This window comes from Vipera berus (genome assembly GCF_964194415.1).
Source record: "Vipera berus genome assembly, chromosome: 17".
Classification (NCBI taxonomy): domain Eukaryota; kingdom Metazoa; phylum Chordata; class Lepidosauria; order Squamata; family Viperidae; genus Vipera; species Vipera berus.
The window spans coordinates 313184-334030 of record NC_138220.1 but is presented as its reverse complement, the minus strand read 5'-3'; the positions used below and the strand labels follow the sequence as shown (position 1 = coordinate 334030).

Here is a 20847-nt window from a genome sequence, read left to right as displayed (position 1 = left end):
CTGGAGCTGATTCCTGCCCTGGCAGAATTAACAAAATTGGATGCTTCTTTTTTTCTTCTTCTTCTTCCTTTTTTGGCCTTAATTAAGGGGGTGGGAAATGCAGCGATGAAAAGTTTGAACAATAACCCTCGGGTGAGTGGCATATATAAAAGCCTCTTCCTGGACAACCCTCAATTACAGTCCATAACTTTAGCCCCAGGATTGAACTGGTCTTGTTCTGTCCTGTTGTTTTGTTTTTGTTTGATTTTCCTTCCAGGATGAGATTCATAGATGGACTTTGTAGCGGGAATTACGGGAAAGAAACAGAAAAACGGTTGGTGCCCAGCCTGCAAAGTCATAAACCCTGTTTGGAAAAGTTAGACAAACTGAAGCGGCTTCGTTGCACCTTATCAGCATTGCTCAGATAAATCTACAAGGACATCCGTGTTCAACTGCAAGGCCTCCTCAATACACAACTTGCCAACCGAAGTTGTGGGTGCTCCATCACTGGAGGTTTTCAAGAAAAGTCTGGACAGCCATTTGACCAGGATGGTATAAGGTCTCCTGCCTTGATCACGGGGTTCATAAAATCCTAGGGCTGGAAGGGACCTTGGAAGTCTTCTAGTCCAACCCCATGTGAAGGCTGGGGGATTCTGGGAGTTGAAGTCCACACCTCTTAAAGTTGCCAAGTTGGAGGAAAATGGCTAAATTTGCTCAAAGGGTGGGAAGCCGGTCCCCCATCAGTTCACAAGTAAGCAGTAAAACAGCCCTCAGGCTACATGAGAATTTGCCCAAATTTTCTCCTCCTTTAACGGGAATTTCAGAATCAAATGCCAAAGGGATTTGTTGCGTGCAGTCAAATTTCCTGCAAAGTCTATTTTTTTCCCCTCAGGACATGACAGCTTTGCTTGTCACAAAAATCTACTTCCCTAAAAGGAAATTTCATTTTTTTTTTTAATCTCCAGACAATCCCCACCAGCTTTATCTTTTTCCAGGCATGTGATGCTCACACACAATCCCAGACTTGTTGGTGCTGAGTTGTGCCAAGTGACACATTGGTTGCACGATCCCAACCGCTCTTTCCTCAAAGCTGCTGACTCTGAGGCCTCCTGACCAGGACACTTGTTGGGGCCCAAATTTCTTCGTTGACGTTCTTCCAGTGTTGTGCTTTCCACCTGGGCAAGAAGCCGAGGAAAAAAACCAGACATTCCTCGACTTACAAAAGTTTGCTTCGTGACCATTTGAAGTTAGGTCGCTTTTCACACCTAGGACTGTTGCAGCATCTCCCCGATCAGAATTCAGAGGCCTGGCAACTGACTTTTATTTATGACAGTTGCAAAAATGTCAGGCGATTCCCTTGACAAGCAAAGTCAGTGACCGGGTGACTCGCTTAACAACGGCTGCAATTCACTTAAGGGCTGTGGCAAGGAAGGTGGTAGAATGGGGCAACCCTCACTTGACAAATGTCTCGCTTAGTGATGGAAATTTTGGGCTCCGTTGTGGTCGTAAGTTGAGGACCACCTGTATTTTTGTCGGTAATTTTTTCAGCCAGGTCACACTTGGGTTTAAAAATAGATGGGCCTCCTCGCGGACTATTGACCAGAGAGCTGAGAGAAAGTGCTTCCTGCCCTCCGACCTTAATGACCGCATTAATGGGTGAGCAAGGAAAGGGCTTCTTGATTGGCCATCCCAGGGTGGGGCTGACCCAGGCCGAATAGCCCCCCCCCCCAGTCCTGAAGGTGACTAGAGGACCGGCTGTTAAATACTATTTGGAGCTTTTCCCAGGAAAGTCGTGTTCGGCTTCTGCATGTGGATGTTTTAGCTAACTCAGGAGCCAGGACAGGAAGTCCTGATTTACAACCGTTCATTTAGCGACCATTCAAAGTTACAACAGCCCTGGGGGGAAAAAACGACTTGGGAGTATGTTTCACACGTACAGCCACGGTCACCTGATCAAAATTCGGACACTTGGCAGCTGGCTCATATTTACGACGGAAGGCATTACTTTGGCAATCTATAGCAAATTCACTGATTAGTAGGATCAAGGTTAATGAGTCATTTCCTCTTTCAGCAGAATTTTAAGAATGTGCCTTGCTGCAGGGAGCAAGCCTCGCTTCCTCTTTGATGTTGTTCACCTGCTTTTTAATTCGGGGAAGACCCACGAGGGGAAGTTAGGAAGAAATGCATTTATTGAGTAGAATACGGTCCGTTGGGCTGACGCGTTGTTGCGCTGCAGTTTCATCTCTTTTCAAGCCGAAAGAGAGAAAAAGAGAGCAAAAAAACTAAATGTCTGACTTTCAGAAGAAAGATATAGAAGCGAAACGTCGCAGTGGTTAAATTAAAATTAGACTGTCAGGCTTAATTCCCACCCCCACGCTTGCAATATGAATAGAAGTTCACTTTTTACACTGCAAAATTTCCCCCCTTAGGAAAAGACGGCAGCTCAGTTACGGAATGCCAAGAGTTCGAATGTTGACCACGGGGGTGCTGCAAAGGGTCATAAGAATGAAAAACGATCCTAAGTCACTTTTTCCAGTGCCGTCGTGACTTTGGTCGCTAATGGTCGTAAGTTGAGGTCTGCCTGAAATCAAGATTGTTTTGAAGACAAAGAGTCTGTCAAATAAGCTGGCTTGTTGACATTACTGGAGGATAATTGCTAAGCAGAATCGGCTGAAACAGAAAACCACGCCTGAGTTATATCAGAAAGTTAAAAAAAAAAACAGAACTAGGAAGTTGCAACGGGTTTGCAACGGGTCACCCCAAAATAAAGTTGTGATAGGAGCCGGTGTGACCCTCCCAGGAGCCCGAAAGGAGATAGAAGGAGGCTGGGGTAACTTTGGTGGGACTTTTCCCTGGTGAGATTTCAAGAATTCTGATTATTCACCAAGACAATTGACATTCCTGGTTGACGTTAGTCACCAAAGTGAGTCCGAAGGGTGTACCACGCTGACCACAATTTGTGGCAGGCGGGCGGGCAGGAGGGAGGACGCAACTTCGCAACTTGCAGACGTGTGGACTTCACCTGCCAGAACTCCGCAGCCATTCTGGGAGCAGAAGTCTCTTAAAGCCCGGCTGGGGATTCTGTGAATTGCGGTCCTCGAGTCTTAAAGCGGCCGAGGAAACGAGTTAACCAGGTTAATTCCGAAGAAGCCAGGTTGCGGACCTGCCCTGCATCTCGGGAGTTGCGACCCGGGTTAAAGCCCCCCTCCGGAGCGCAGATGCGCGGGCCCATCCGGGGAAGGCTCCCGCCTTACGGGCTGGTCCTTCTGCCGGCCGGGAAGAGGGCGGGCGAGCCCCCGCGCCGGTGTGGCGTCATCGCGGCGTCAGCCCCACCTTCCCCCCGCCCCCGCCACACCTCCACCGCCGACCAATCGCCTCTTAACCCGCTGCCGGGCCCCGGACGCCGGTCTTGCCGCTCGCAGCCTCGCTCGGAGCAGCCGGGAAGAAGCCGCCGCCTCGCCGCCCCCCAGCAGCGCTCCAGCGGCGGGCGCCGCCTTGACGAGCCGAGCAGAGCCGAGCAGCCATGGCTTCGGAGGGGAAGGTGAGCCGGGCGGAGGCCTCGGGGCCGTCCCGGGGAGGCGCTCCGGGAGCGCGGAGGAAGCGGCTCCGCTTTCAGGACCCTGGACCAGGCGCCGGCCGGAGCAACCGCGGAGCCGGGCTTCGGCCGCTAAGCTGGCTGGATGGGGGAGGCAGAGGAGGAGGAGTGATAGGAAACGCGTGAGAGAGGAAGAAAGAATGATGGAGGAAGAGAAAAATTGAAAGAGGAGGGATGCGAGAAGAGGCGACGGAAAAGGAGGGGAAGTGATAGAAAAGGAGGGATGGGAGGAGGAGGGGGGGAGCGCGCCTCGGAGGGCGAGAAGGAAAAAGCGGCTGGAGGACGAGAGGCGAGCGCTCCGCGGCCTCCTCCTCCTCCCGCGTGTTCTTCCTCCTCCCTGCCAGCCTTGACGCGCGGCAGATCCGGGTTGCGCGGCCGGGGAAGCCTCTTTGCCGCCGTCCCTTCCCGAAAAGAGGACCTTCCCCGCCGTCCCGCCTCGTCCGGCCCCCCTTCGAGCGATTCAGTTGGTGGGGACGCCCGGTACCGACTTTCTCCTTGTGTAAAAGAACTGCCCACGTCTGAATAAAAATTGCAGGAGTTGGAGAAGGCGGGCGGGTGCTTGGTCGTGGGAAGCTACAGAGGACTAACCAGGATTAAAGTTGGTGTAAAGTTTGTCTCTAACCCTGGAAAGTCTGGGGGAGTAGTCATTGTTCTGGACTGGGGGTCCCCCTCTATGACCGCCAACGTTGGCAAGCGAGGGGGGGTCCCCACTTTCAACTTAAGTTGAAAACGTTTGTTGGCAAACAGCAGGCAGAAATCAGAGGCGCAAACATTTGCACTAACCAATAAAATAAACTGGGTTAATCTGAAAAGGGCCACTACAGACTCCTAATATTTTTACGCAGTGCGGTGCTTGTTCAGAGATGGTGACTTTTTCCACTTTTTTAAAAAAAACTTTCGTATTTTATCCTTTTCTGAGTTTGGGGCTTTTAGATTACGGAGGGAAAAACTAATTTTGAAAAATCTTAATTGAATTTTTAATTCTAATGTTAATTTGTGTGGTTTATTGATTGGTTATATTATATTGTATAATGCCCAGTCCCCTGTTTTGAGGGAGACTGGCAATTTAGAAAAACAGAAAGAGAGAGAGAGAGAGAGAGAGAGAAAGAAAGAATGAACCAGCAGAGATTTTTAGGTCAACAGCAGGATGAATTTAAATGAGTTTAAAGCACGGGTCCCCTGTCCGTGGACCACAGCATGCCAGCAACCAGTCTGCACAAACAAGCAAAACCTCATCCATAGGATGCAGGCAGCACACAAAATCACACACTCTCTGATCCTTGGAAAAACCTCTGTCCACGGAACCGGTCCCTGGTGCCCAAAAGGTTGGGGACCTCTGGTTTAAAGCATCCGTTATTCAGAGGCTGTTTGTTTAAAACTTTCCCTTTTGTTTTATTTTTACTTTAAGTTATGCCAAGCATGAAATTGCAGGAGAAGGACAAAAGAGGGGGATGTCTTTTAACTCCAGTAAACTGGCTCGTTAATGACCTGGTTTTACCACGTTTGTTGGAGAACAGCAAAGTTTTCCTAACCAGATCTGAGACAAACCTCTGCCTGTGTTGGGGAGGTCTGGGTATCTCTTTGTCCACCAAAATCCAACTTTTTTTTTACAGCAGGCTACTTTGAAGTCGGTTTTCAATGCAGGGACCACCAACCGGGTGGAAAAGAGGGTCTTCAGCCCTGCACCCGTGAACAGAGTCCGTCTTTTTTCCTGTGTGCCCCTGACATCCATGTTAGGCCCACACATGCCATGTTTTAAAAATTTACTGAAAACAAGTGCAGCCCTTGCCCTCAAAGGATATTTGAAGTTCTGTGTGAGCTTCATAGGAAGTGGTTCAACGTAGATGCAAAGGGGAGGGGGTTTACACGGGAGTTATGGTGAGGAAGACAGAGTAAAACCTTTTTGCAGGAAAAAAAGCAGGGGACAACACCGCCCCAAACTGGATCCTTTGCTCTGTGTTGCAGGGCTTGTAGGAAGCCAAATCTCACCCTTGTGTGATGGGGAACATTTTTCCGGGATGGTACAAGGTGTCCTGCTTGAACAGGGGTTGGACTATAGGACCTCCGAAGCCCCTTCCCACTCTGTTATTCTGTGAACTGCTTAAAGAGAGACTTTTGCTTCTGTTTTGAATTTGCAAACTGCATCAGTCTGCTTTTGAGTGGCTTCCCCAGAGCAGAGCAGCCCCCTTTTAAGCATCCTGGCTTCTTTGTAGCTTGAAGCCATTTTTCCCTCTATTTCCAAATGTGGCTGTTGGGCATTTTTCTCAAAAGGACCTTTTATCCGGTCTCTCTTGCTTGGCTGGAGAGGGAAGGGGCCCCGCAAATGGCTGAGCCTGCCGCAAAGGGATCGAGTGGGCACCTTCTGCTTCCTTGGCCTCAATTCTCTCTGCCCACCCACCCACCCCTTTTTGTTAATAAAAGTGGTGTGTTCGGCACAGAGGCCACACAACCCTCAGCTCCACAAAGCCGGCCAGCAGGGAGGGGACACCCAGTGGCCGTGAAGAGCCGGACTGGAGTTTTGGCAGAGTCTGGGGTTGGAACGGCTTCTGGGAGACGTGACAGTCGGGAGCACGCCACTGCGGGTGACTTTCAGGGGGAGGGGGAGGAAGGAGAGCCCCGTTTGCAGGAGGAAACATACCCCCTCCCCCTCCCTCAGTGCGCCAGTCCACTCTCTGCAAAATCTGGGAAACTGAAGCAAAACAATCTTTTTTGAAGAAAGCGAAGGGTGTGTATATATATATATGTATATATATATGGATCTTTGGTTATTTGGGTTTTTTCCCCGCGTAGAACTAAAGGTGTAGGCGCAACGTTTTGATGGAAAAAACCCGAATAACCAAAGATCCACATACAAACACCCGCGAAAACCTCAGAAAATATATATATATATATATATATATATGATAAAAAGGGTATGACTGACTGATGGGAGGTTCGAAATGATCATATCAGCCTCCCTCAAAAAAATCTGTATTAGCAATTTGAATAATTTACACAAATAATGAGCTGTCCTAAGTTGTGACTATATCCTGTGGATAGCCTTGAGTTAGGCCAAAACAGGAAAGGGAGATTTGATTAGCAAGGTGTATTCAAAAGACTTGAGAAATACTTAACATAAATATATAAATATATATATTCAAAATTTCCTTTTTCCAGCTCCTTCAAAGAGGCTGGAGAGACAATAGGGGGAGAGAGAGAGAGAGAGGGAGAGGGAGAGGGAGAGAGAGAGAGAAGTCTCTGGACTTCCACTCCCAGAATCCTCTGCAAATGCTAGAAGGGGAATTCATGAGCATGTTTCGGGCCTCGTGGCTGAGTCTGGTCCTTGCCTGTTCAGATTTGACTTTTTAACTACCCTGAACCTCAACTGCCGTATGTGGCTGAGTCAGAAGGAGAAGCTGACTCAGAAACGGTTTCCTTTGCTTCACCTGCTTTGCGGGAATAGGCACTCTGCACATGTTCAGGAAGGCGATTTGAACTTTTTGGTTCCTCTGGCTGCGTTTGGGAATGAGCAGATGACCAGGAAAGTAATTCGTTATTTTCTCACTGATGTTTTCACGGGGGACAGCCGGTGCGGAAAGAAAATGGAAAAACCTCACCACGACAATAACAATAAAAATAGTAGCAACAATATTGTAAAATGGAAATGGGGTAGAGCCGATATTAGAGGAAAAAAACTGCCTGCACCATGGCAGCAGAGGAAAAAGAGTACCATGGGGAAAAAACTGCAAGGTTTTGGAGAGATTTGGGAAAGTGACTTTGTTCGACAGTCCCCTCTCCGTGGTGCTGAAAGTGAGCATCTTAGGGGGGGCCACCCTGAAAAAGTCTCTGCTCCCAGCGGACCCATTTGCACCCCATTTAGAAGTATGGGACAGGGGAAAACAAGTTGGAGAAACTTTCGGCCTTGTTGGCATTATAGGATGCTTGGTTAAAAAAAAATACCCACATTTTATTTTTATTTTTGCTTACTATTTATTTTTCAACTTTGCAGGTGGTCTAATAGCTCTAATAAAGCCTACTTGGCTTCACTGAACAATTTTTTAATTAAAGAAAACTATTATTTTTTTAAAAAAAGAAAGGTTCATCAGAGCTGTGTGAGATCAATTCAGGAGAATTAAGTAATTTATTATTATTATTCCTGGGTGGAGTCAGAATTTTAAATATGGCTGACAAAAACACATCACTGTGTAGACGTGTTTAGCTTAACATTTTTTTAAAAACAACAACAAATGGAATGAACAAACAAGTTGCAGTTTTTTCCCCCTCACAGGCAGAAGAACTGGGGGGGGAGAGGTTGCAAACTTGACCTGTGTTGTGTTGTAATGGAGCAGAGGTTGTGTTGTGCCGGGGTTGTGTCCTGGCCTGCTCTGAGCAGCAGCAGCAGCAGCCAGGTTTCAAAGGGAGGGCTGTCTCAGACGCAGACCTGAAGGGGGGCGAGGGGCCTTTGGAGCGAATTGGGGAGGGGGGGGAGGGGACGGGAGTATTGTATAGTCTGAATGCAGCAAACAGGTGTGTGTGTGTGTGTGTGTGTGTTTGTGATGTCTTTGGGGCAGAAATTTCCCAACGCCCAAAGCAAAGAGGGCGAACTTGTTGGTTGAGATGCCCTGCCTGTCGCGTTGTGCAATCCATGCAGTTTTTTTCCGAGGCCACGAAGGCAGTCATTGCATGCTCAAGAACTCCCTTCTCCAGACAGCCATAAATAATGTAACACAGCCAGGGTGAGAGAAAGTTTTTCTGAACCAAATAAACACATCTTTTCTCTTCTTTCAATGTGTCTCTTTCAACAACGTGTCTCAAAATCTTTCCATTCGGCCTATTTTTCCTCCTGCAAGGCTCACACAGGCCTGCTTCACTGGTGGAGGGGGGGGGGAAGGGAAATCTGCTACTAGGGAGGCGAGATTTGAACCTGGACCTGCCTGGCCACCAACAAACCGCCTTTTCCTTAGCCCAAAGCGTTAATCCATCACAATAAAGTTTGCTCAGAGGGATTATGCTGCGTCATCTTCGGTTTTTGGCAAAGCTGTGGGCATGTGATTGTGGTTGTGCATATTATACAACTGAGAGGTGGATTTGGGGAGGGTGTGTGTGTGAGTCCACCTCTGGCTGGGGGGCAGCGACATAATTGCTTCCGTCCCTGGGATCCGCTGCCCAAATTCGGCGTTTTGTTTAGCCCGGTTCTGGTGTTCTCCTTCATTTTGGTGCGGCCGGGAGGTGCAGAATCCGTTGCGTCTCTTAAGCAGGCAGCCATGAATAGGGTTCGTTTAAAAAGAAAAACCCGGTTTATTTCGGTTTGTATTTGAAATCCAAGGCCGAGCAGTGCAAGGCCTCTCTCCTCTGGCTGGCCTTTCTGAGGAGGTTGGCGGTGGAGGTGGGGGCAGAAGGCTGTTCAGCAAAGAAATACAACTTTTTAAAAAAAAACTTCTGAAAATTCACTTTTGGGGGCTTTGGGCTCATTTCCTTCCTTCTTTGTTCTCTCTCTTTACTTCTTTCTGTCTATCTCCCCCCCTTCCTCTTTCCTTCCCAGTTTTTTTTCTTTTCCTTCCTTCCCTCCTCTCCCTCCCTCCCTCCCTCCCTCGCTCTGTCCTCTGCCCCGTGGTGTGATTTTGAGCTGGGCCCCTGCATTCTCTTTAATGGGGTGAGTGGGCAAAGGTGCCCGTGTGTCTTTGATGTTGCAATCGCCACCACACCCTTGGGGACAGCGTGTCAGTCACCAAAACAAAGGTTGGCTTCTTCACGGCTTCCTGGAAAATTGCAAAAGACCAGCAGAGAAGCCTCGCGTGGGGCAGGCGCAGCCCCCAAAGTAGGAACTCAAAGGTTTCCCAGTGGCCGTTTTATCCACCGACGACGTGGTTTTTTCTGCCCTGCTTTTGATTTTATTATTCTCGCTTCAGCTACATACAGGTGGTCCTCGACTTACGACCACAACTGGAGGCAAGACAGTTGTTAAATGTATGTTGCCCCATTTTACGACCTTCCTTGCTACCGTTGTTAAGTTAATCACTGCAGTTGTTAAGCTAGTCAGAAGGTCACAAAAGGGGATCATGTGATCCCGGGACGCTGGGACTGTCACAAATATGAGTCAGTGGCCAAGTGCCTGAATTTTGATCACGTGACCACGGGGAGGCAGTGACGGTTGTGTGAAAAACGGTCCTCCTACGTCACTTTTCTTCACTGCTGTTGTAACTTCGAACCAACAATTGTAAGTCAAGGGTTATCTGCAGTTTGATTGCGGCTGCCGTGAATCGCATGACAGGATCCCTTCCGAGCTAATTTTTCTGCCTCTGTTGCATTAGCCCGTCAGCGGTTCTCAAGCCACAGAAAAAAACCAGGAATTATTTTCCCACAATCTGGGCGAAGGGCGGGACCCTCTTCAAAATTTTTGCCCCTCTCCTTCTGACCCCGGCATGTTCCTGTTTGGACAAGAACTCTCCTTGTGAGGTTGTTTAGCAAAATAGATCTCTTTCCCTTGTTCTGGTGCAGCTTGACCCACCATCCGCCGCACGGTGGACCCGGCCTTCCTTGTGAAGCCCTGCCAGGGATCCGTCGGGTTTTAGGGAGGGTCAGGACGGACCGCCTTTAATGGAAGCCAGGCCAAGAACCCCACTGCAGCCTCTCCCGTCGCCGTGGGACTCCTGCCTCACATTCTTGGTCAGGGCGAGGGTGTCAGGGCGAGCTGGTGTCCTGGGTTGTCTGTGGGGATGATGGGTTTGTGACCCCTGTCTTCACTGGTGGGCCGTGACCCCCAACCGGCTACGGGTTTCATGCGTAATGGGGATTTGAACCCTGGACTTCTTGAGAGAGGCCTGTAACCAGGGACGTGCCTCCACAATGAAGCAATGCTAGTTTAAACAGGGTCTGTTGAACAAAATAATGTTTTATTTTTTTGTTTGTTTTATTGAATAAAATAATTTGTGGTTCCCATCATAAACCAAGTGCACCGCACAGGCCAGGAGAAAGACTAAATTCTGCTCGATGGTCCTGGGGGGAAAAAATAGCAGGGAGGAGGTTTCTCCAGCTTTCCTGGCCAGGTTTTGGAGAGGGGGGACCCGGCATCCCCCTTCCCCAGCCCTAGCCCCAGAGCCAGCCGGCTTGGGCCCCCAAGCAGGGTGCCGAGAGCGGCAAAGCAGCCTAAGAGCAGGCAGCTTGACCCAAATCCGATTCACGAGGCTGCCGGCTCAGCCTCCTCCTCCTCCTCCTGTCCAGCGCTACCCTTTGGACTCCGCTGCCCGAGCGGAGGCCACAACAATGGACAGAGCGTGAGAACCGGAGTCTCCCAAAGCCGCTTAGGTCAGCTGGCAAGAATTGGATCCCCAGATTACTGGTGTGGAGCCGGCGAGGGGAGGCTGCCGGGATTTCAGTCACATCTCGTAACCGAGAGCCTGAACAAACCCTTGATTGATAACCTGGTTGGGCAGGAAGGAGGCTGGGAAGTGGGAAGGCCGGGGGGGGGAAAGAGCTGGTTTATCTGGAGGAAAACTGGCTTCAATCGATCAGAATAGATCTGGAAGGGACCTCAAAGGTCTTCTAGTCCAACCCCTTGCTCAAGCAAGAGACTGTCCAGGTGCCTGTCCAATCTCTTCTTAGAAGCCTCCAGGGATGGAGCGCCCACAACTTCTGTCCCACTGGTTGATTGTCCTCACTGTCAGGAAGTTTCTCCTTAATTCCAGGCTGCTTCTCGTCTTGGTTAGGGGCTCCTCTCGCGGTTAAGGTCCCCTTCCTTCCTGCCATGATGATCCAACTTCACTAAACGATGCCAAAAGCGCATCCTGAGCCAGGCCAGTCAGCATTGGGGCTTCGTGGCTTATCCCAGTCTCTCCAGTTTCTGCCCCTTCCACCTGTAGGTTTTCCCCAGTCTGAATAACCCTTGTTTGCTCTTTATTCCATCTCCGCAGATGACCGCCCACTTGTTGCTGGCCGTCGGGGGTGCCGTGTTGGGGTCACTGCAGTTTGGGTACAACACTGGAGTAATCAACGCACCACAGAGGGTAAGAACCAGTGCCTCACACCGCAAGAACACACAATTGCGTTGTCCTTCGGGCTGAAGAACCAGCTTGCCTCAATGGTCAGGTGTCCGGCCTCCGGCTTTCGTCCGGGAAGAGTGGAGGCCCAGGGAAGGTGCCTCCTTCGCCCCCTTTTCACCGGGACTCTGCCTGCCCTCTGGACGAGGACAGACCGAAGTTCACGGCTTGGGACGTTGCGTCATCCCTGGCCGGCCTCTTTGCAAGACTCCCCCAGGGGGAAGCAACAAGGAAGTCTGGAGAGCGCTTAGGATAATTAAGGGGGCCGAGGGGAAGATGCCGGCTGGCCCTCTCAGCCTGGCCTGGATGCCTCCAAAAGCTCCTGGGGCTGGAGGAGTGCCAGTTTGGCCTGGTGTCTGAATCGGGGAGGCCGGCCGAGCCCCTCACCCTGCATCCGGGCAGGTCCAGTTCTGATCTGTTCTGCCTTCCCAGCCAATTGGGCTTTTGTTCAGCAAACCTCCCTGTCTCTCTAAGGAGCGGTATGCTGTTTTGCATTTTTGAGTCTCAAAAGCACCTGGAACTTTCTGTTCTGCTCCTAGAGGGCCTCTGTTGTTGTTTTCCTTTGCAAAGGCACCTTAGGCGCACGTAGTTTCTTGGGTCTTTAAAGGAGAGCCTCGTTAAGTAGAGCAGGATTGGGTCCAACCAGCCGAGTTTGGAGGAGCATCAAAGAACGGCTGCGCTTCGCTCCTTCGGTGGAAGAGGAAACCTGAGCTGCCTTGGCCACCCACGCCCCTCTCTGTGGAATGCTGCTTTCGCCCTGATCCTCGGCACCCGTCCCCTTTGGTGTGTTTACACACAGAGCCAGAAGGACGCCCTGCTGGGAAAGAAAGCAGGACAAAGGGAGGTGAGCCTGCAACAACAGATTGTACGGGCTCACTTCCGAGGAGGAAGAGGAGGAGGAAAAAGGAGAGGAAGGAAGTAGGTTAAGGTGAAGGAGATTGAGGAAGAGGACCAGGAGGAGGAGATGGAAGAGAAGGTGGAGGAGAAGAAGGTTGTGAAGGAGAAGAAGAGGAGGAGGAGAATGGGAGGAAGGAAGAGGAGGGGAGGGCTGCTGCTGCTGCTGCTGAGGGAAGGAGACCTCCTCACCTGTAGTCCCCTCCCTTCCATTTCAGCCCTTCCATCGTGACTCAGCAGCCTCCCTCCCGGGAGCTCTTTCCCTGCCTCTGAGGCCTCAGCTCCTTCTAGGTCACCGTGACCTGCTTGGCCAGGGGCCCGTCCCTCGCAGGCCAGCTGGGCCACTGCTATCCTCTGGCGGAGAAAAGGCCTCGGTGGCTCCAAAAACAATCCTTGGCCCGGGAGAAGCGGTGGGTCAGCCTGCCCCGGGGCTGCCTTAGGCCAGGCCAGGTGGATGCTCGAGCCCTTTGGCCGCCTGTCAGGGAGGCAACTCCAGGAAGCTGCCAGGCCAGGCTCTCCTTGTTCTGAGCAACCCATGTTTTCACTAAAAACACCGGCAACAACGTGATGTCCAGGTGATGCTGGATGACTGAGAGAGTTTTCTGAGTCACTTGGCTGCAACCTCGTGGTAATCTGGACTGTTGTGGGTCCTTGTGCTGATAACGGAGTCTGAATCTCAAGGTTGAGATCTTCCAGCCCTGCTGGAGATTCTGGATGACAAAGCTGCAGTCTTCGGCAGGTAGGACCTGCCCGTGTTCTTCTCACCAACTGGACTTACGTGGCACGCTTGCCTGAAGTCTCCTGGGCTCAAAACAACTCTGGGAGGTGTTGCACCCAAGCCACAAATGAATGACTTAGGCTGAGTCACACAACAGTTCGCCCTGAAAGATGGCATTGGTCTGGGGAAGAGAGTGTGTCCCAGGTTCATTGCCATGATGGGCGACAACCACATTGGTGATCCCAGAAGACTTCCTGGAGCATTAGAGATCTCCTGAGGATGGAGATCCTCCGAAGCCATCTTAGAACAGAACAGAACAGAATAACAAGAATGTCAGAAGGACCTTGGAGGTCTTGTAGTCCAATCCCCTGCTTAAGTAGGAAACCCTAGTCCATTTCAGACAAATGCTTCTCCAATCTCTTCTTAAAAACTTCCAATGTTGGAGCATTCACAGCTTCTGGAGGCAAAGCTGTTCCACTGATTGTTCATATTCTGAGGAAATTCCTCCTTAGTTCCAGGTTGCTTCTCTCCTTGATGAATTTCCATCCATTGCTTCTTGTCCTGCCTTCAGGTGCTTTGGAGAATAGGCTGACCCCCTCGTCTTTGTGGCAGCCCCTCAAATATTGGAAGGCTGCTGTCATGTCTCCCCATCTTTGGCCTGGTTGAGTGTCAAGAGAGATGCCTCTTAAGGAGGTCTGACTGGTGGAAACATCTGGTGTGGGGCAGAAACCTTCTGGTTTCAATCTAGTAGAGTCCTTCTCCTCCTCCTCTTTGCAGGTGATAGAAGAATTTTACAACCAAACATGGTTGAACCGATACGAGACTTACATCACCTCGGGCATGTTGACCACTCTCTGGTCTCTCTCCGTGTCCATCTTCTCAGTAGGTGGGATGGTCGGCTCGTTCTCCGTTGGGCTCTTTGTCAACCGCTTTGGACGGTAAGTCAGAGTAAGAGAATAACAGAGTTGGAAGGGACCTTCGAGGTCTTCTAGTCCAACCCACTGCTCAAACAGGAGACCCTGTACCGTTCTGGACAGTCTCTTTTTAAAAATCAATGGTTCTCAAAGATCTTCCATCTAAATCTTTTCTGGAACTACCCAAAAACACACATTTGTGTGCAGGACAAAGCTACAAGAGGGGCAGCAATATTTTCCAGATGTTGGATGTTCCTCTTCACATATAAAATGGGGCGGGGGAAAGACCCCAGTGCTTAAAATCTGAGACCTGGTTGGTCATAGAGAGGTGTCCATAGAAGCAAATTAGGCACGCCTTTCCGTGGGGAAAATAAATAAAATTTTGGCAAGCATCTTTGGCGGCAAAGTGGAGGTGCTGAGTAGGGGGGTCTCCTTGGAAGAGAAGGTGAGGGCTCAGGAGGATATTTAGAGAGCCCACCTCCCCAAATCTACTGGAAATACGTGATAAAAATCCAGCTGTTTAAATGGATGGTGGGTCAGCCTTTTTCTCTTTCTTTCTCTCTCTCTCCCTCTCTCTCTCTCTCTCTCTCTCTCTCTCTCTCTCTCTCTCTCTCTCTCTCTCTCTCTCTCTCTCTCGCAAAGCTGCTCCTTTGCTGTTGGCCAAGAAAATGGAGAACATCTGAAGGGGGTGGAGAAGGTCAACCTTCTCCTTTCCTTTGATCCTGACTGGAGCCTTGACAGTTGTTGTCCTTCCTCTTCCTCCCCCAGGAGGAATTCCATGCTGATGTCCAACTCTCTCGCTTTCCTTTCGGCCATCCTGATGGGCTTCTCCAAGTTGGCCGGCTCCTTTGAGATGTTAATCCTCGGCCGTTTCATCGTGGGCGTTTACTCAGGCCTCACCACTGGCTTCGTGCCCATGTACGTGGGCGAGGTCTCCCCCACGGCTCTGAGGGGGGCACTGGGAACACTCCATCAGCTCGGGGTCGTGATTGGGATCCTGATTGCACAGGTGAGAGACTCTCGGGGGGGGTCTGTTGAGGGGGAAGGATGGACCCTGAAGGGCCATGCTGGCTGAGGAATCCTGGGAGTTGAAGTCCACGATTCATAAAAGAGCCGAGGTTGCCTACCCCTGCCCTAGGCGAACCATGCCTGTGATGAACTGAACGGAACCTCAAGAGAACCATTGTCTTCTAGGAAAATGTGTGGGCCTGTTGCTCCCAATTTTTGACACTCAAGTGTGTCCGGGAACTTCACGCTTCCTAGACGTCAGTTCTCACCTTCCCAACGGTGCCTTTTTCACAGATTTTCGGTATTGACCTCATCATGGGGAACGAAAGCCTCTGGCCCCTGCTGTTGGCGTTCACCTTCATCCCTTCCTTGGCCCAGTGCATCCTGCTGCCTTTTGCTCCCGAGAGCCCCCGCTTCCTTCTCATTAATCGCAACGAGGAGAACAAAGCCAAGAGCGGTAAGTCGCCACCACTAGCTGAGACGGGCAGGTTAATTCTTTCGGATTGCTGGCTGGCCCAGGTCTTCCATGTCTCCCTTTAAGAATCCTTTGTTTCTCTCTCAAGTTCTGAAGAAGCTCCGTGGGACGACCGATGTCAGCAGAGACCTTCAGGAGATGAAAGAGGAGAGCCGGCAAATGCTCCAGGAGAAGAAGGTCACCATCTTGGAACTCTTCCGTTCGCCTCTTTACCGCCAGCCCCTCCTGATTGCCATTGTACTGCAGCTCTCTCAGCAACTTTCCGGGATCAACGCGGTAAATATGGGCTTGGCGAGAAATTGAGGTGAAATGTTGGGTTGGTTTTGAGGTCCTACCAACCCCTTTGACTAGGACAGTATGTTCCTCCCTGCATCTAGACAGCATCATTTCTCTACCAGTACCCCAACAATGCCACTGTGTGCTCTTAAAGGTCAGTTGTGTTGACGTTGTTCTTCTTGTCTCCCTTCTCCAAGGTGTTCTACTACTCCACGAATATCTTTCAAAGAGCCGGAGTGCAGCAACCTGTTTATGCCACGATTGGGGCTGGAGTGGTCAACACAGCCGCCACAGTTGTCTCGGTGAGTAGGGGGCTTTCTTGCTAAGAAAGCAGACCTGGAGAGAGGACAGGGAAGGACTTTGAAAGAGGAGGAAGGGTCTACAGCAATAGGTGTCATAATAGGGTTCCTAAACAGCCATGAGGGACCTCTCTCTTGGGGGTACTTGAAGTTCCTATGGAGCAGGGAATGTGGCAATCTTCAGAACCAAAATGAGATCGTTCAGATGGTCCATGTCAACGGAGAGTCAAACAGTCACGGTTGTCCCAAAGGTTTTGCTTTTTCAAAAGGCAACTGGACTTGGTTTTCCTTTGAAGACGTTTTGCTTCTCATCCAAGGAGCTTCCACAGAATTTAATTGTGCACATGAGTATATGTCAGCCTGAATCTACAGCCACTTCCTCAAAGTTGATTCATGACCTCTAACTCCTCTGCGTGGTCTCCCCAAAGTTCTCTAATGATTTTGAGGAGGACCTTCCACGGTTTCCATGCTGATGTATCTCTATTGTTCTCTCTCTCTCTCTCTCTCTGAAGCTGTTTGTGGTAGAACGGGCTGGCCGAAGGACGCTGCACCTCATTGGACTCGCCGGGATGGCCATCTGTGCGGTTCTCATGACTATCGCCCTGGCACTTCTGGTGAGTAGCAAATGTGGATCCATCAAAGGTCCCATAGGATGACGGTAAATGAGGAGGACCATGATGGTTTCCCTAACCATTTCATACGTCCAATTCTTGGCACAGTTGATCCTTTCCCAGGAAATTATGGGAAGGAGAGTCCAACATACCAGGAGAATTGAAGATGTTCTCCTTAACAGCAGGCTGTATTGTGGGTGTTGGGTCCAACAATCTGCTGCTTATTCTCCAAGCATTTGTATTCAGTTGAATTATTACGATTCTTGGAAGAATTGAAAAAAAAGAATAGAATAGAATTAGAATAGAATAGAGAACAGAACAGAATACAGAATAAAATACAGAATAGAATACTTTTATTGGCAAAGTGTGATTAGACACACAAGGAATATGTCTCCAAAGAAGAACTGAGAAAACAAAACAATGAAACTCAAGAATGACACCAAAAGTGATGGGAAATACAATGAAAAGTTCGTTCCCTGATTCTATTTTTCCCCCTTCTTCCTCTGCTAGATTCAAGTGCCATGGATGTCCTATCTTAGCATTGTTGCCATCCTGGGCTTCGTGTCATTTTTCGAAATCGGCCCGGGACCCATTCCGTGGTTTATTGTGGCTGAGTTGTTCAGCCAAGGCCCACGTCCTGCTGCCATCGCCGTTGCGGGACTGTCCAACTGGACCGCCAACTTCATCGTAGGGATGGGCTTTCAGTATGTGGCGGTAAGTGTGGAGATGAGCTCTTCCCAGCACCGGCATCAGAGAGGGAACTCATGATTAGTTTCCAGGGGCCGATCTGGGCAAAGGGACCAAGAAGCAGGACACTTTGAGAAGCTTTTGCTTCTCATCAGAAGCAGAGCAGGACTTAAGCTTGCTTGGGATCTTCTCAATTTTGCATACCCCTTCTATGTTACTCCATCCTTCTTGAGAGAAATAGGGCAACCAAGGATGGCTGGGTAGACCTGCTTTTTTGTACACTGAAAGTTGGACACTCTAGCTATCCAACTGCCTCTCTACTGCTCTTAAGGAACACAGTGGCTGCTTTTACTTATCTGGGAGAATAATAGAATAAGAAAAGAGACTTCGGAGGTCTTCTAGTCCAACCCCCTGCTCAAGCAGGAGACCCTACATCATTTCAAACATGTGGCCACCCAATCTCTTCTTAAAAACCCCCAGTGTTGGAGTATTCACCACTTCTGGAGGCAGGTTGTTCCACTGGTTAATTGCCCTCACTGTCAGGAATTTTCTCCTGAGTTCCAGGTTGCTTCTCTCCTTGATGAGTTTCCATCCGTTGCTTCCTATCCTGCCTTCAGGCGCTTTGGAGAATAGGTGGGACCCTCTCTGCTGAAGTAACAGAAAGACTCTGCTGGGGATGGATAACTGATCAGAGAAGGATGAGGGTGGGGTATAATGAAATGAGGGTCTAACATGAGATACCTCTTCACCCCAAGTCAGTGCTAAGTTGTGGCAATGAGAGTCTTGATGCTTCCTGAGTATCAAAGTAGTGATTTCCATACTGTCCGGATATTTTGAAGATTCTGAAAATTAAGTTTACACCTCTTTCAAGACAAAGACTATGGAAGCCAACAGGGATATGAGGGTGGGTGGCACTAAAAGGTTCTCCTGAAAAGATGGCCACTTTTAATGGGAATTATCAAGGAACCTGGGACTTTTTGCTTCAAAGAGGTGTTCTACCACCAAGATGTCACCTCCTAGTTCTCAAGAGAAGCTTGTCCACCCAACCTTCTTGACTTAGCGGTGCTGGATTGAGTCGTCCTTAATTCACCTCCAGCTGACTGCACCTCTGACTCTACACTAAGCAGAGCTGTGATATCTCTTCTTCTTCTTCCCCCTTTGCAGGACCTCTGTGGCGCCTACGTCTTCATCATCTTCACCGTCTTGCTGGTCCTCTTCTTCATCTTCACCTACTTCAAGGTGCCTGAGACCAAGGGCCGAACCTTTGACGAGATCGCCTCCGAGTTCCGCCAAGGGGGTGCCACCCACGGAGACAAATCCCTGGATGAGTTCCACAGCTTGGGTGCCGACTCCCAAGTCTAAAGTCTGGGACCTGGGCGGGCATCTCTTCTGTGTCGCTCCTGTCCTGCCTATCTGCTCTGTGCGCTTGTTACGAAGCCAGGTCTGAGGCAAAGAAAAGTATTTGGGTCCCGAGTCCAGCCCCACCGCCTGGTCTCTGGATGAGGAACCCAACCCAGCGTAGCTCCTTAGGAACCCTTAGCTGGTGGCGAGTCCAGGATTTCAACATTGTCAGAAGCGTTCGGAAGCAACGATTCCTCTTCGTGGCCTCGTCCTTGAGAAAATAGCACTTCCGCACCCATCCTCGCTCTATTCTTTTTTCCTCTTTGTTTTATAAAGGAGAAAAAGCATCTCCCCTTTGCCCCCCCCCCCACAAAAAACCCTTGCGTTGCCAGAGACAAAACATTAAACGCCGGTTAAATACAAGACGGGGAGAAACGGAGAAGTTGGAACTTCTGAAACGAACGGAGAGTGGATTTGAAGAGCCAAGGGTGGGGTTTTCCAGGCCAGCATTTTGAAAAGTTGGGGAGAGGAACTGAGCTAAGGTAAGGGTGTCCTCTGAGGAATGGCAATCATATTCTCGGAGGGACGGTGTGGGGTTTTTTTTTACAGGGGGGGGAGTGAGAAAGTATACCTCCCCCAAAACAAGGTTTAGGCCCTTGGTTCTTCTCCCCAGCTTACAGTGGTTATTTTCTAAAAGTCAACAGAAAATCGTTTTCGGCAGGAACAAAGTTCTTGGCGTCCCCTTCCTTCTGCCCAAGCTTGAGAGGAGCCAACAATGGGTGCCCTGTGACTCCCCCAGTAGTTGCGAGGACCACCCTTGTTGACCTCCCACACCTGGTCCACCCTGGCAGTAGGCAGCCAGGCCAGGCTGTGGCCCAAAGGCCTCTTGAGAAGAGAGATGAAAGGAAGAAGGAGAGAGAGACTGGGAGATGAGAGAGAGAGAGAGAGAGAGAGAGAATTTCCTCCCTTTTCAGGAATCCTTTCTCCCAGATTCCTGTCCAGGGTGGGGTTGGTCTCATTTCAGACTCTGCCGGGCGCAGGGCGTGGGGTCCTGGGTTCAAGAAAGAACATTTCCCCAGCCTTGGCCAAAGACGGTCCCAACTGACAGAGAGAGCGGAGACCTCCCTGCCCTGGACACGGACTTAAATCTTTTTTCCAGAAGCCGACAATTCCAGAAGTCATACACTGAGGCAACGGTGAGGTAGACACAAACACACCCCTAAATCTCTTTTCCAGCTCCCCATTAACCTCCTTGCACCCACCCTGCAATAGAGCTCAGGAAGACAACAGTTCTATTGTGTCTTCGAGCAATCTCCTCGTCTTCGGCAACTGGACTCACTCAACACCCCATTTTATCCCCTGTCCGTACCCCAAAAATGAAAATAGCTGCACCCTTTGTCCTAGCTTTCCTAGACTGGAAAATATTTATATTATTATGTATGTATATTATTTTTTTTGGTTCCTGTTTCATGTGGACAATGCGCTAAGTTATAGCATTGTTTCCAATACTGTATTTCCTGCAAAGACTGTATTCTTGGATAGTTTTATTATCTCTAGCCGTCGTTAAGAGCTGTATTTGACTACGATAAACTTATTTTTTTATATAGAGTATCTCACCTGCACTGTAGCAGAACCTGTTGCACTGATAATGTTAGGTTTTCTTTTAGTCTAGTCAGCCAACCGGGTTTAAAAACAGCCTTTCCTGTTTTGTGTTCGCTAGTTCTCGACAGGTTTGCAAAAAGAAAGAAAATTCCTGAAGCAAAACCATTAAACGCACCTATTTAATAATATATATGTATATTTTATTTATTTGTCTGTTTGTAAACCGAAGGCATACACACAACCGCACTTGAATAAAAGAATTACGTTTTTACGGTATTTTTTTTGTAATGTTAACTTTTGTGTTTTGCTGTGTTACTGTGTGATGTCGAGGGGGGGGGGCTCCTTTCTGAAGTGCCAATGGGAAGGAAAGCCAGAAAGGACAAGTTTGTATGGATCAAATAAATAAAATAAAACCCGGGATTGTGTGTCCTGC

General features: G+C 49.6%; 1 protein-coding gene across 1 annotated transcript; it reads left to right on the top strand.

The window, feature by feature from the left end:
• The first annotated feature begins 991 nt into the window (after positions 1 to 991).
• Positions 992 to 20827, top strand: LOC308675694 (solute carrier family 2, facilitated glucose transporter member 1-like). Its single transcript, XM_081341184.1, is given in 12 exon segments — positions 992 to 3304; positions 3306 to 3497; positions 3499 to 3520; positions 11464 to 11556; positions 13979 to 14139; positions 14884 to 15124; positions 15418 to 15580; positions 15687 to 15874; positions 16072 to 16176; positions 16686 to 16787; positions 17295 to 17498; positions 18636 to 20827. Coding segments are annotated over 12 exon segments (1776 nt in total). The 5' UTR covers positions 992 to 3197; the 3' UTR covers positions 18834 to 20827.
• The last annotated feature ends 20 nt before the right edge of the window (positions 20828 to 20847 follow it).